At 35.1% G+C, this 15,832-nt stretch overlaps 2 protein-coding genes across 2 annotated transcripts in view; one reads left to right on the top strand and one right to left on the bottom strand.

Moving 5' to 3' along the window:
- LOC106101657 (anoctamin-9-like) overlaps positions 1-13,446 on the bottom strand; it is a 16,351-nt gene extending 2,905 nt beyond the window's left edge. Inside the window, exons 1-8 of the mRNA XM_013280966.1 lie at positions 11,701-13,446; positions 9,848-9,991; positions 8,321-8,484; positions 8,121-8,233; positions 7,484-7,571; positions 3,655-3,772; positions 2,811-2,933; positions 323-347 (exon numbers count right to left, since the gene is read on the bottom strand). Coding sequence (XP_013136420.1) covers positions 323-347; positions 2,811-2,933; positions 3,655-3,772; positions 7,484-7,571; positions 8,121-8,233; positions 8,321-8,484; positions 9,848-9,991; positions 11,701-11,787 — 862 coding nt within the window. The 5' untranslated portion in view covers positions 11,788-13,446. The remainder of the gene's footprint in view (positions 1-322; positions 348-2,810; positions 2,934-3,654; positions 3,773-7,483; positions 7,572-8,120; positions 8,234-8,320; positions 8,485-9,847; positions 9,992-11,700) is intronic.
- A 915-nt stretch (positions 13,447-14,361) lies between these two features.
- Positions 14,362-15,360, top strand: LOC106101656. The gene is made up of 4 exons (XM_013280965.1): positions 14,362-14,517; positions 14,667-14,800; positions 14,893-15,080; positions 15,332-15,360. Exons 1-4 carry the CDS (start codon positions 14,362-14,364, stop codon positions 15,358-15,360), a joined length of 507 nt encoding a protein of 168 aa, XP_013136419.1.
- The last annotated feature ends 472 nt before the right edge of the window (positions 15,361-15,832 follow it).

Genomic DNA, 15,832 nt, shown 5'->3' with positions numbered 1-15,832 from the left:
ATGGAGTATGCAGAAAGCATTCCCCTTCGAAAAAAAAAAAGGGGAAATTTAGATATAGAAAGTTACAATGATTAGCATATGGTGGGGGTGGTGAATGAACCCATGAACGTTCCTTTTTTTTCAAAGAAATGTTAAATATAGTCATAGATTTAGTGATTATCGGACACATTGAGTATCGTTGAGAGCACTCGCTTTCACTTCTTGTTTTTCTACATCACAATTTTTTGTATCAGGATCCCTAAGGAATTCCCAAGAAGGGAAGTGTTGGACAGGATAACTTTATTAATTATACTAATGTTATTAAGAAAAATAAAAAAATTACCACGGCTAAAAGCAGGTACTCCAAACTGGAAGATAGAAAAAAAAAGTTAATACGCAAAAAAATCTTTTGTCAATAACAAAAGAATGATAAGTGTAGTCTATGGCCATACTGTTTACTTGTGTCATTGTGTCATGCCAGCAAGTCAGTCGTGTCCGAGCCACCGACAGGAGCAGACGTCCCAAGCATACAGTACATATGGCGACGAGGGAAAAAGTAAAAATGAATTTGAAAAAGAAAAGAACGAAGTTCTGGTGTAACAAGCTTGTGGTTTACGACGAAAGGTATTTATAAAACGAATCATTATGATTAGTGGACATATACACTTGTTATTACAGAGTGTCTAAACTCCATAATATTGGCAGCTGCGAGTCATAATAACATCCAATTAATATGAAATAAGCAAATGAATTTCAACCAAAGGGTATCTTATAATAGTAAAGTGTTCGAATAAGCTGCGAGTTTTGCTTGTAAAAGATCTTTCAAATGAATTAAGTTAATAAATTTGTTGAGAGTTTTAGACATATTATCACGTTGCGGGACGCATTAAAACATTAAGTGTAAAATACTAATGTATGGTTCACAGCACAGCTTATGAAGGTGTATACGCATATAAGGGCACTGTGTAAAAATGGAAATTTTTATTTTATAGCTACGAATATTCAAGAGTTTAATACGGTTGCTAATGTTTTACATTTTCATGCATGAACAAGTACACATTATGATTAGAAGAGACAAATTTAAGTATGAAAGTACAATCTAATGTGCTAGAAGCTAATGTTCTAGTTCATGGGCATGAAAGGAAAGACCTTTTGCTTATTTAAGTTACTAGTATTGGAATAACTCTTTATTTCAGTTATCAATATAACATGTGTGGGTAGGTGTCTAACCACTCACATATTAGCAGTTTATGACATTCAAATAATGCTCATAAAGTGTAGTGAAGTTAAACACATTTAATAAATCTGGTATTATAGCTAAAACCGGATGAAAATGTATTTTGATATTTAAATGGTTATAAAGTAAAAAGTAAACATTTGACAAGTGCAGTGTTATGGCTTAAACAAACATAATTAACCATAACCACTGATAATTTAATGTGGTATTTAAAGGAGGTCCAGGTTAAGGTTAAAAAACTATTTTTGTAAAAAAAAAAACTTCACTAATCGGAACAAATTTAGAGTTTTAATATGAGTCACTGACTGCCATTAAAATGGATAGGAATAAGGATTTAAAAACCACTCATTAAATTGCGGAAACACAAGTACAGGGGTTGAAAACCCACTTATTAAATTGAGAAAACGTAAGTACAGGGGTTGAAAAACCACTCATTAAATTGAGATAAGACAAGTACAGGGGTTATAAAATCACTCATTAAATTGAGGAAACAGAAGTCGTGTGCTATTGGGATTGTGAGACAAAGAAAAAGTTGGAAAACATATAAATGTATTACATTTGAGAGAAAATTTCCATGAACTTATCAAGTCATGGCTTGTTGAGTGAAAAATCTCCATGGAATTGGGGAACTCAGTATGGTACAAAGGTACAGTCCTTTTGATTGGAAGTTGCACAAAAACTGGAGTGGAAACAAAATAATATAAAATTAGACAATTTATGGTAATTATATAATAAAGAAACCACAAATACCGCAGCAGATACCGATTTGCTAATCTGTGGTATAGGTACGACAAACAAGGTTACAAAATATTGAATAGAAGCACTAACAAATGAAGTAAAATTATAAATCAACTACAAGAAACATTAAGAAGCAAATATTACATAGAGAAGCCAATCATAGCTAGCGATTATCATGCTGCGATGTTTAGATTCACTAAAAATCGAGGATTAATAAACTTTTTAATAAAAAAACAAAACCGACTTCTAAACAAAATATTCTCAAAAAAACAGTACACTAAAAAGTAACGAAATAATTCCTTGAAAATAGTAAACCTACCTTATTGTAACTGTTATGTCTATATTGTACAATTTTTATTACTTTGAAGTCGGTGTCAGTCAATGTAGTTTCATTACTTAATTGTTACTATACTTTCAATTGTCAATTCTTATGGTAAAAATGTGGAATCACTGCATACCTTGGCTGACACCGACATCAAAGTAATAATAATTGTGCAATATAGATATGACAGTTACAATAAGATAGGTTAACAATTTTCAAGGAATTATTTCGTTATTTTTTAGTGTACTGTTTTTTTTTTTTGAGATTTTTTTGTTTTTAGTGTATTTTGTTTGGAAGTCGGTTTTGTTTTTTTAGCTAATCTAATCATTTCCCTCCCCTTTTCGCCCTTCTCTAATACATATAACATAGAGCCGAGAAAGGGAAGAGTATTAGATTCAAATAATGCGATCACTAAATATCAACATTTCACGCGGTGACAGGAAAAAAGTTTATCACTGAATACAAACATGACCAGATCCTTCCTTGTTTGAAGTATTTTTAGATTACTTAACGAATGTTAGTAGATTAACTTACCGCGCGTACTGTAATGTGGATAAAAAAGGTGTCAATATATTGCGTAAGCGAATCAATAGGCGGCATTCTGCGCTCACGCAAATATGCTTCAACAAAATCTGTGGAGCATACTAGTGACACAACCTGAAAATTGAATTATAGTCAACATTCAAAACAAAGTATTCTGGTCTGGTGAAGGAGTCGCTGCTTTAAAACGTTGTAAAACTCATATGGGCAAAGAAAATACAATATGACAGCTACAGTAGGAATGTTTTATAACACTTTTATATTGACCAGAAAGCGTTAGTAAGCTATCACAATTTTAAGACCGCGAAAGGTTCTTGGCTCGAATATATGATTATAGAATTAATATAAAAAGTTCCTACGTCAGATAATTCACATTTCTTACTTTTCTCTTCTCTACTTTAGTAACAATTGCCTTGCAATGAAATATAGATTGCAATCTTTTATATCTAGAGTTCGAATGATTTATCCTGCACTCCAAACTGTTAATACCATGGAATTATACATATTGGGATGATGCTCGTATAAACTTGGAATCTTGTCATACATGGAACTGTTTCCATAACAAGAGATTCTAGGAAGTAAAGATCATCTTACTACGATTTCGCTACGATTTTCTAAATAGAAGAATGAAAGTATCGCCGAGTTATAAATGATTTGCGAATCTCGTATAAATCTTAATAAAATCCATAATGTGCGGAAAACTCTCTCCGAGCAAATAAGTCTTACGAAGATTACGAAAATACCGACTTGTATAAGAACGATCTCGTATGACTTTTTTTACTATTTCTAACCTAACCCAACCCAAAAATAAAATTATAAGTGGCAGAAGTATACTCACGTTTACAACGATGGCTAAGTAAACCATAAGTTTCAAAATTTCAGACCATACATTAAAAGCTCTATTTCTCAAAAGCAATGGTCTTTGATAGTGAAGTGTAAATAATGTTGCGTCACGCCTGAAACAGTAAAAATTGGTTGGCCCATCCATCAGCATTTTGTTTTTTTATAGTATAAGGTGACAAAAGTTCAAGCGGCCACCGTGGTAGTTATCGTGGTATTGCACTGGACGATCCGGCTAATTCATGCGAAAACATTAACGCTGGATGGCACCTAGTGTACGACACTCACGTTATTTTGGCAATCCCAAAAATCAAATTATAAGGACTGATGAAAATGCGGGGGTCAAAGCACTAACACTCAAGAAATGGACGAGCGAGACAATAGTGGTAGCGGTTTGTTGCAGTTTTTGGCAGAGAGACACAGTAATATTCAGATATGTTACAACAATGTATGTGTGTTCACATGTTTGTGATAATTTTTAATAAAGGTAGTGTTTAATTGGTGTTCGTTATCAACCAACATTTGTTAGGCTTTTAACATAGTTTTACGGCCGGTCTCAATAACGCATCCGGGATCGGGAGATCGCTTCAATCGAGAAATAAAACGACCTGCTGGTTGATCACTAACCGGTGTCTCAATAACACCGGATAACAAACGTCGACCGATTTTCAAAATGGATCAGGGGGTCCATGTACACTTTGTGAGGTTCCCTCCTGGCGTTCCATTTCAAGCAGATGTCATTATGACGGTGTTGTAAACCTATTGATGAATTTAAGAAAATATGCACATTTTTGGGTTTCGACGTACTAACTAATTATTTATTTGTTCCGTACTTTACGAATAAAACGTGTTTCAACATTTTCCAAGTAAATTGTCATCAACCAATTCTCCCTTTTCGGAGTTTTGGTAGCGGTACGAGATCGTAATCAGAGGAATAAATTGTCTGTCGATGTCATTTGACATCAGTTGTCAATGTTATTTACATCAGCTATTAATTTGAAATTTATATAGCTTCTATTCGTGTTTTTTGATAAACAACTAAATATTCACCATCGAAAGTGTAAGTGCAATGGTATGTGTACTTTTATTGAGTTTTTAACATGTTTTTACTTTCTGTACTTTTATTCAAAAAACTTCCCCCGTGAAGACGCTTCAATTCGCGCCTAATTTGTATAATAACCCCTTTACATAGTAATTTCTTATTATTTCCAGAACTCAAGCAAGCCTCTTACGCAGGAGGACACGAAAACACTGCTTTCGTTCATTGAAAGCAGTAAAATTAAATTGACTTGATGATTGACTAATGCTACCACGAATAAATTGAAAAATGAAGAGTGGAGACGGATAAGCGAAAAATTCAATGTTTGTTGTTGTTTGTTTACTTTATTGTACTACTATTTTTGTAATAAATATAAAAACTGTATTCTTGTAATAAATATAAAAGCTTGATTTTCGCAAAGTTTTTTATTTGAAATACTACCATCGCCCTGAATGCATTTCTTCTTCGTCCCAGTCTGAAAGTTGCTCTAACACTTCCAAATCACTTTCACTATCAGCTATCACTATACGGCGACAAGCCAACCATTTTTTAATCTCATAATAAATTAGTAGAATCTTCAGATTTTCATAGATTGTAAAATAAAGATTGAGAGATTTGTCAAAATTCCAAAAACATTTATTGAAACACTACAACTGTCACTTTCAAACAGAGGGCGATCCGAAAAGTGCTAGAAATCAGATTTTTCCCTCAGATTAGTCATGTTTTTAGATCGAATTTCTATCGTTCGGTCGTTTATTGAGACAGTATTTCAAAAGATTAGGGTACGGATTGGGATTTTCGATTGATAAAATTGCATATTGAGACCGGCCGTAAAAATGCAATTAATTACTCTGACGACTCTCTATCCCCTAGTACCACACACAATCATCCGCTGAAGGACAGTGATGTTATTTTTTTATGTGTGTTACGGCATAACTCCGCCCCTGGTGGACCAATTTTCTATCCGAAAGGTAGTGCTTGCAGATGAGTCCCATTTTTTTGAATTTTTGGAGTCAAAGACTACGGCGTAGTTTAAATAGTTTCGCTCAAAATCGCGTAACTAAAATTTGTTTTTTTTTTAGCTTTCTTTGCTTACTTAGCCTAAACTATGAGGCTTACACAATAATGATGTATAGCAGAATTGTAGCTCTTTATATTTTCTAAAGTTTGCGAAAGGATATATCTGTATGTTAAGGATGTCGCACAATAACCACTTTTTCCATTAAAAACATCGATTGAAATGTACCATATACCCCACTTACAACGCTATTGTTCGTGTTCGGTATGAATCCTTATCTAAATAAATATGTTTTAGAGTTAGAGTACTAAATATAGATTATAATTGCCTTCAACAGTATGTAATTCTGATCAATATTCTAGAAGATATCAAAATAATAAACTCCACTGGCCACAGTGGCGCGCGGCAATTATGTATTAGTTCTTAGCTAAGCGATTTATATTTTGAAAGCTAGTGATTATCATATTGCGATGTTTAGATTCACTAAAAATCGAAAAACATGTAAAAAAAAAATAATAAAAAAATCAAACCGACTTCCAAACAAAATACATTAAAAACAAAATATTCTCAAAAAAACAATTCACTAAAGAGTAACGAAGTAATTCCTTAAATTACTTAAACCTCCCCTATTGTAGCTGTCATATCTATGTTGTACAATTATTATTACACTGAAGTCGGTGTCTGTCAAGGTAGATTCATTACTTTAACTATAGTCACTATAGGTTCAATTCTCAATTGTTATGGTTATAATGTAGATAGCCTTACGTAGGCTAAGGCTCATGAAGCTTGATGCAAGATGACCACAATCATTATATATAATATTTTATAACTGTCCGGTGCTAGGTGTTTTAAGTGATGTCCATCCTGTGCTAGGTGCCACTTTCAGTGACTGCGTTTATTCTTACCAAGGTTTAGTTTGTGTTTTCGAATATGTTTATGCAGGAGATCCGTTAATGGTTGCTTGTTTTGGTTTTATAGTATGTTAAGTTAACTATGTTATCAATTAAATTAAGCTGATCAGAATAGTTTTTAAAATTTACATAAAAACGTTAAATGTCTACCACTGGTGGACTTCCCCCTACCACTATCATGGTATAACCCGCTACGCTTGTTTCCGGCGTACCATTGACATAAAATTAAATAGATATTGTCCTCTTTTTAGAGATTGTCTTGAACAGACGTAGAGTTGTGCCCGAACAGACATAAAATTTATAACTCTATATGTTTTGTTTTCGGTATTATGCATTTTACTCTTTAGGTTTTTATCGCCATTTGCTACATTTGTTATTCTTCTCGAATTAATCAAATTTCAAATAACTTTTCGGTTTTCTACCACAGTCGGTTAGTAAACCTTTCGCCAGTAGATCCTAATATTCATCTGTTACAAAATAATAGAAACGGAAGTAGTAGTGGGGGGTAGTTCCATAAAAGTATTTGCAAGGAGTGAAGCGCCTTTAGTCAGTTGCACTCAGTCGCTAACAAGCTCTCTAGCCGTCAGTTGCTTCAGTCGCTCAGGAGCTCAGTAGCTCAGTACATTTCTAGTCATCGCCACGGAACGATCGATATCTTTTACGTAGTTGCCTTAGTGTATTCGTTTTATAAAAATTCACCAGTATTGCTCATATTACCGCTCGACTGCCATATTTTTTAAAAAGTCATTCATATCGAAATTTATAACACATCATACTCCATGCTTTTATACTGACAAATGCATAATAAGCTTACTTGTAAATCCAGTAACTTCAGTAAATAAATTTAAATATTACCAACCTGATGTGGTAGATGTTGAACAGCAATACAATTAATATGGCGGGTGGACATGAAAAGCCAAAGGCAATTATCAAGGTGAACTGCGTTACTGAAATACAATCAAAAGGTTTACACGAGTACAATTATATACAAGGTTATCAGTAATTCGACGTATTCCCGCTAAGAAGTGATAGAGGGAATCATTTGTGATAATATCTCACCATATGCTTCATGCAAAAGGTAATCTTTTTTGGAGTTATCATGATTTTAAGACTTTTTCAAAACAAGTCATAAACGCAACGTCAAAAATTATCAATTACAACTTAATAGTTTCTTCTGATTTATAAAAACGATTAAACAGTGATTATCTAATAATATTGAAATATCAATAATCTGTCCAAATTTAAAAATGTGAGCAAAACAACCATTTCGATTCAAAATTTTTTCAGAGTCTCCTCCACTGAAATGCCTTAAAAATAATAAAATGGTTATGGAACTTGGCTGGCAAAAAATAACTTCGTTTCATTATTAGGAGGAGGAGGAGGAAATCGTGGTAAGGAGATCCAAAAGACAAGTAGAATTTATTGGACACTACAAAAGTATATTGTAATTATTATTATTATATTTCCAATGCATGATTGTTACAGTGTTAATTTACCAAGAGTTGCCATTTTGCTTGCTAAAACATTTTCATTCAATCTAGGTAAATCGATTTCTCTCTCCCAGCATGGAACGTTTTCTACTATTTCACGTTGATTATAATCAGTCACACTGAAAAGTAATGCAGCATGAGTTCTATTAATTTTTGGATGTAATTCACATAACAAGTGAGAAAAATATTTACATTTAATAACAAACCTTGAGTAAAGTGATAATTTTCTTAATATGGCAAATCTTAGAAGCAAGATCATTGTAAATGAAATGGTAAGAAGGTTGCTGCAGGACGTCAACGCACACGTATTATCCAATAGCTCCTGATCATTTTGATTGTAGCCGCGCCTCAGTAGAAATTCAAAAACTGCCTATGAAATTCAAAGTACGTATTACATGGGGCAGCCCTTGTTCTAGAGCACATAGTCACACATCCGGTAACAAAAAATACGAGTGTGTAACCGAATGTGGAAGACTAGAAATTGTATTGGAGGAAGTCTCCTAGTGCCGGACACTTGAAGTTTTTAGGTAAAAATAAAAAAACTATGCTGAAAAAACTTATCTTTGTCATTATACTGAATTGGTTAACTTAACAAATTATCAAATAAAAATATAAAACATAAGTTTTGATGAAGCAACCCTATACCATTATGTAAAGAACATTAATATCTTCATTTTGAGTATAATTTCACGAGGAAATTCGATAAGGGTAATTAGCCTCTATTTTGTCATCATTTAATAGGTAGCAACCTCCACTCTTTCCAGTAAGAAGATAGGCAACCCCACCTTAGTGTAATATTTACGTTACGTACTATCGATTGGTGACAAAATTTCCAAGAAACTCGATTAGGGGTTTATCCTCCAAAAATTGTCCACTTCAGAGATCAATTAAACATAGCCTTGCCAGGCTAGGATTAGGCAACCCGGTTACAACATGTTTAATAAAATGTGCTCTTTCATATGATGTAGGTTTTATCAGGAAAGCTGATGAGGGAAGGATAAACGCTTTGGATCTTAGCCTAGTAGTAGGTCGGAAAGAGTCTCACAACACGTCAGACGATTCTCTGACGACGAGAAAAATTTGATCATTCTAGGTCCATTACTTTAATTTACAATTCCGATAAAAGCAAAATCGATATTCTCGATATACAGAGTGATTCTTAACGGACGGATCAACGGTTTTGTGGAGATCAAAATTGCATTGTAATGTGTAAATAAACAAAAATCAACGGTTTAATATTTTTTACTTATGTAACATGTTTTTTTATTCTTTAGTTCTCGTGTGAGTTATTCAAAAAAAGGGATAACGGTACGAAAGCCTAATTATTAGGCTTGTTAAAGAAAGAAAATGACTACTGTAAACACATTACTTTGTACGTACGGTCAAATTTATAAGTCGGAAATCTGGTTTTTCCGTTTTTTTTACAAAAAAAAAAATAACTTCAAAACTATAGAAAATCGGGCAACATACTATAAATGATAGCTATTGAGGTTCTCTACCTCCACAAAACCGTTGATCCGTCCGTTAGGAATCATCCTGTATAATTTTTGTTACTAGTTGGCTCTTTAGCTAGCGATACACACAAGTCAGTAAGAATCTAATTAGATCATAGAGCAAATGATACTTATCATCATAGGTATGATGGTAGGTATGATTTCCTGTGACATCCCACAGGAGATCATAAGCCCCCTCAAATCACTAAATTATTTTAAATCAATCAAAAACATATTTACCATTTGAAATCCATAGTATCCAAGCATTATCATAGGCAGAGAGAAACACATAACATAGAGGTGTATTGCAAGGGACCGGCTATACGATATGTAGGTCTTATGATTCTCCATTCGAACAATATAACTCGCAACCTTTCTATGAATCTGTAAAATAAAAAGGTAATTATAAGCTTGTGAGACTGACGTGGATTTAATCTTAGGTAACTAGTTACGAAAATGGAAAAGGAACCTAGAAATAGCGCTCCTGTCTCTTACTGAGATGCAACAAAGAAAACTCATACCTCTCGCCCTACTTTTGTCTTATTGGTATTTGACAGGCCTAACCAGGTATTATTGCTAGAAGCTCTGTCACATGTATATATCCAAATCTATACTAATATTATAAAGAGGAAAGATTTGTATTTTTGTGTGTATTTGATTCATGTAAAAACTACTTGGCCAATTTTAATAACTCTTTCACCGTTAGAAAGGTAATTTATCTGTAACATTTTTTGTAAAGCTGCAACAATTTGATAAAGCTATTGCCCACGACTTCGTCCGCGTGGTGTTTAAAAGTTCAAAACTTATGTTCGCCCCTTTTTTCTACCTATTACTTAAAGTGTTATATTAGTATTATTGAAATCTACGAAATTAGAGAAATCTACTGATGCCAGATCCTTATTGTTTGTGTTCGCGATATCTTATAAACTATTTGTCCAATTTAAATACTGTAAAGGACAATTTTATTCTACATTAAATTCTCCTGATAACAAATGCATTTATATGGATAAGGATTAATATTGAAACCAATAAAACATCGACGCAAATAGCATGCGTGGAGCGTCGGTGGCTCAGTGGTTTAAACACTTGACTTGTAATCTACAGGTCTTGGGTTCGAATCCCGCCGCAATGTACCAATGTGATTTTCGAATTTTCGATTTTCATATGTACATAATTTACCCGACGTTCTTACGGTGAAGGAAAAACATCGTGATGCAACCTGCACATATCTGCGAAGAAATTCAAAGATATGTGTGAAGTCAACCAACCCGCACTTGGCCAGCGTGGTTGACTATGGCCTAGTCACCCTAACTTTAGGGTAGGCTCCGAGCCCCTCGGTGGGGACGTATAGTGAGCTGATGATGATGATGATGATGAAATAGCATGCGATTTTTAAATCATTTTGTTAACAAAAATGTAGTTAATGTAAGAAAACTGTTAAAGATAGATCTATTGCGGACTTTTCTGTCGTTTAAGCAGCGTAAGCCGAGAAAAGTTAAAATTTTGTGATTTTTTAACGCCGGGGTTCAGAAATAGTAATAATAAAATATAGCCTATGTTACTCACAGATAAATTACTTTTCCAATGGTGAAAGAATTTTTTAAATCGGCCCAGTAGTTTTTACGTGAATCAAATACATACAAACATACAAAGTTTTCCTCTTCATAATATTATTATAGACTAGTAATATTAACTTTTTTTGGCTTACGCTGCCTAAATTATCAGATGTATATAAAAATGAAGTACTGAGGAATTGTGGATCTCAAAAAGACCTACAGAAAAATCCTCGATAGTATATATCTGTTTTTAACGGTTTTCTTACAACAAACACTAATTTGTTTACAAAATGAACTAAAACCGCGTGCTATTTGCGTCGTTGTTTTATTGGTTTCAATATCAATCCTTATACAAATAAATGCATTTGTTGTCAGGAGAATTTAATGTAGAATAAAATTGTCCTTTACAGTATTTAAATTGGACTAATAGTTTAGAAGATATCTGGAACACAAACAATCTGGGTAACCGAAAAATGTGCGCACAAACTACCGGGCTTAGATTTTTTTTTAGATTAATAATAATTATATAGAACTTACGAGATCAATGATGTAGAAAGCTATGACGAAACCAATCACGAGATAAATGGTTAACAAAAGAAATTCGTCTGGATACATATGAACCATCGTTATTCGATGTGAAAAGACAGCAAAAACTAATACATCCAATAAAATCTGTTGAAAAAAAATAAAACCTTTACTGCTGAAAATTGTACATTTTAAAACCAATGCCTGATATATAAAATCGGGCCTTCCAGTGAGCGTTGATTGCGTTAGCGAGCCCACTTCGATCGTCAACCTCTTTAAAAATAAGTTTTTAGTTAAACCTCCATTGCAAGCAATCAATAATTTAACAGTGGCACAAACTGCCCGTCAACACCTAATATTTACTGCAAAAGAAGTGGCTGAACTAATTAGAAAGCTGAAACGCGGAAAGTCTCCTGGGGATGACTTAGTGAGTATTGAACATCTCCAGATGGCTAGTACTCATCTGCCTAGGGTACTTTCTACGCTTTTAAACTTTTGTATAGCCCACACGTACTTGCGTGACGAGATGATGAGGACAGTATTGGTGCCAATAGTGAAAGACAGATCCGGTGACGCTTCTGATTTAAATAACTTAGGCCCATATCGTTGGCCACTGTAGTATCGAAAGTGAATGACAGTATGCTTGGCACACAGCACAATAAACTTCTTACGCTTAATGATGACCAGTTCGGATTTCGATCGGGCCTATCCACAGAAACAGCGATCCTCTGTATCAAGCATATTGTCAGATATTATACAGATAGAAAAAACACCAGTGTATGCGTGCTTCCTCGACCTGTCCAAGGCGTTCGACTTGGTTTCTTATAGGATTTTGTGGAAGAAGCTGTATGAGGACACAAAGATGCACAGCGATATAATCAAGGAGTTCAAATCTTGGTATACTCAGCAGAACAACATGGTATGATGGGCAGGCTCTCTATCCTAACCGTACAGATTGGAGTGTGGGGTGAGAGAGGGAGGGCTGTGATCACCGAAGCTCTTCAGTTTGTATGTGTATCGGCTGGTCGGTGCGTTTAGCGGCACCATGGTCGGGTGCTCGGTCGGTGGGACCTTCATGAATAAATTAATTATTCAGATGACATGATGCTGCCGGCCTCATCTATCAACGCCCTCAGAAAGCTACATAATATATGCGAGAATTTTGCAATGGCTCATGGTCTTCAATACAATGCAACTAAAAGAGAATTTTGGTATTTCTGGCTGGTAACAAATGTTACTCAAACGTTCCGACGGTTACCCAAAGTGGCACTACCATACATTTGCTCACAAAATATAAGTATTTGGGTCACTGGCTAACTGCGACCCAAACGGATGATAACGACATCGAAAAGGAACGTAGGGCGCTGCCCGTAATTAGCAACATGCAAATTAGAAGAATCGCAGCATGTTCAAAAAGAATAAAGCTTACCTTGTTTACGGCATATTGCCAATAATTTTATACCTGCAGTTTATGGTGTAAGTCTACCCAGCGCCCTACTTGTGCAATATAACAACGCCTTCAGGGCACTGTTGGGGCTGCCGCGCTACTGCAGCGCGTCGGGGATATTTGCGGTGGCGCGGGTGGACGACTTTGCCGCAATCCGGCGCAAGCGCATCCTTGATGGCGCTGGTGCAAGGCAGCCGCAACACTACCTTGAAAGTATTGGGGAGCCGCATGGACAACCTCGTCTATAAGCACTGGGCAAACGTCCATGTGCTCTAATTAAATTATAATTATGATTAATATACTAATTTGGTTTAAGTAAAATGTACATACTATAAAATTAAAGGATCTCTAAATGAAATCGAACATATAAATAAAATGAAATAAAATAAATTGCATAATTGATTTTTTATACAGGGTTATTGGTAATTAGACGTATTCCCCTATATGCATTATCCAAAAGTCAACTGTTTTCGAATAATTTTGATTTTTCGATTTTTTTTCAAAATAAGTCCAAATTGTAACTTCAAAAATTTTTTTTAAAAATACTGTCAATGATAACTTATATTTTTCTTCGGACTTTTGAAAACCATTAAACACTGATCATTTTACAAACTAAAACTTCATTATCTGTCCAAATTAAAAAATGCGAGTTAAAAAACCATTTTACTTCAATATTTTTCGAGATTCTCAACCACTAAATGCCTTAAAAACAAGAAAAATCGTTATGGAACTTGATCTGCAGATTATTTTAAAAACAGTTTTCTTAGCTATCCTAAAATGCATAATATCTAGGAGCTTGTTCCAATTGCACTGAAATAAACAAATCTTTCAAAGGAATATTATTATATATTATACGTTTTGACACACTTATAGTTTATTAAGTTGTTTAACACATTCAATGCCAACTACACGGCGCCGTGGATATGTATACGGCCGAGTACACGGCGCCGTGGAGGGTTAGGAGGCCGGACACACGGCGCCTTATATTGCGATTTCGTTTTTTCTATGCATCAGTACAGCTCCAGCCGTTGCGATAACTGTACGTGACGCACATGGCATACAGGGATACCTCATATAATGCAATCGGCATTAAATGTGTTACTCATGATTGACACGCATTTTTCTCATAGAGAGAGACGTCAGACAAGGGGATATTATAGATGAACATTTCCTTATTACCCAAAAAATATGAAAGATATTTTTTTTGTACATTAAGCGAGGTTAAAATGGCAGTGCGAGATATGAAAAATGGAAAAGCGGTGGGGCCTGATGGCATACCCGTCAAAGTATGGAAAGTTTTGGAAGAAGATGGTATAAAGTGGCTGATTTTATTCTTCGATAAGTTGTTGCAAGAAGAGTCGATCGCTGATGAATGTGTATCAGTACGATGACGAAGACGATGTCCAGAATTGCAACAACTATCGTGGAATAAAACTCATGTCACATACTATGAAAATTTGGGAGAAGTTGATAGACAGACGGATAAGGGAAGAGAGTGAGGTATCACAGAACCAATTCGGGTTTATGCCAGGTCGAGGAACAACAGATGCCATATTCGCGTTGCGCCAGCTATGTTAAAAGTATAGACATGTCCATAAGAACTTGCATATGGTGTAACGTTGATCTCAAAAAGGCGTACGACCGAGTCCCCCGTAAGGTTCTGTGGTAGGTGAAGAAAGAAAGGAAGAAAGACAAGTGCCTGGAAAGTACGCGCGATTTGTGAGTTCTATGTATGAAAGAGCGAACACTCACGTCAGGTCCGAAGCCGGCGTAACCGACAAGTTCAGTGTGGCTGTGTGCCTGCACCAGGGATCGGCTTTAAGCCCTTATCTATTCCTCCTGGTTATCGACGCATCAACATCGGCGATCCAGGAGGAAGTACCCTGGTGTATGCTGTTCGCCGACGACATTGTTCTTGTTGGGAAACATGCGCTTGAGGTCCACAGTAGACCAATAGTAGTCAGTATAACAGTAGAATAATTAATTCTTATACTTAGCAAGTCTATGCAAGGCTCGGCGGCAAAGTGGTTTTCTCAAATAGCTTTTGCTAATGTGAATAAAGAGCACTTTTTTATTTAAAAAAAAAGAGACTGTATGCGAGAAATAATAATTTGAATGAAGGGAACAAACATTACTTGCTAATTTTGTTTTGATAGTGAATTACGATTCCCGTGTTTAATGTTATTATTGTTTCAGCAAATACTGAAGATGACGACAAAATTTGATAGTGTGTTGACAACAAAAATCAAGTTAACCTATCTGGAGATATAAAATCGTGTAAAAGTGGATAATGACGATTAGCAGCACAGAGCCTATGGCCGCACTCATGGTAACCGCAAGTGAGGAGAATTATTGCCGGTGAGTCGTTTTCATGTTAGAGTAGATGCTCAACTTTCTAAAGAAAATAGAGTAAGGCTTAGTATGAAAAGCGCAACCTGTACATAGGGATGTTTATACGCTTGGGGTCGAAGACACAAACACACACACACACGTAACGTGCGATTATTATACCTAGTCCGAATTAGTAACTGTTCCAAAGGAGTAATCATCTCAATGGCTTGTATGTTCGACGTGTGGTGTGAACGTAGTAATCTCTTTTCGTTTAACTTTGCAGATGGACTTCGAAGAAAGACTAGTACGAGCATAACGCGAGAACGTGCTAATTCCGATATGGCTGAGACGTACTTGTTGGTTGAT

This window comes from Papilio polytes, unplaced genomic scaffold (genome assembly GCF_000836215.1).
Source record: "Papilio polytes unplaced genomic scaffold, Ppol_1.0 DF823968.1, whole genome shotgun sequence".
NCBI classification, from domain to species: Eukaryota; Metazoa; Arthropoda; class Insecta; order Lepidoptera; family Papilionidae; genus Papilio; species Papilio polytes.
Note: the sequence above shows the minus strand (reverse complement) of the source record. Positions and strands in the feature narration are given on the sequence as shown.

Bases quoted from the DNA above. Each gene is read 5' to 3' on its own strand.
- LOC106101656 (XM_013280965.1), top strand. From the start codon at position 14,362: ATGGCAGTGCGAGATATGAAAAATGGAAAAGCGGTGGGGCCTGATGGC. The intron at 14,801-14,892 runs GTAGGTGAAGAA...CACTCACGTCAG, and splicing joins GTCCCCCGTAAGGTTCTGTG to GTCCGAAGCCGGCGTAACCG. The intron at 15,081-15,331 runs GTAGACCAATAG...TTATTGTTTCAG, and splicing joins ACATGCGCTTGAGGTCCACA to CAAATACTGAAGATGACGAC.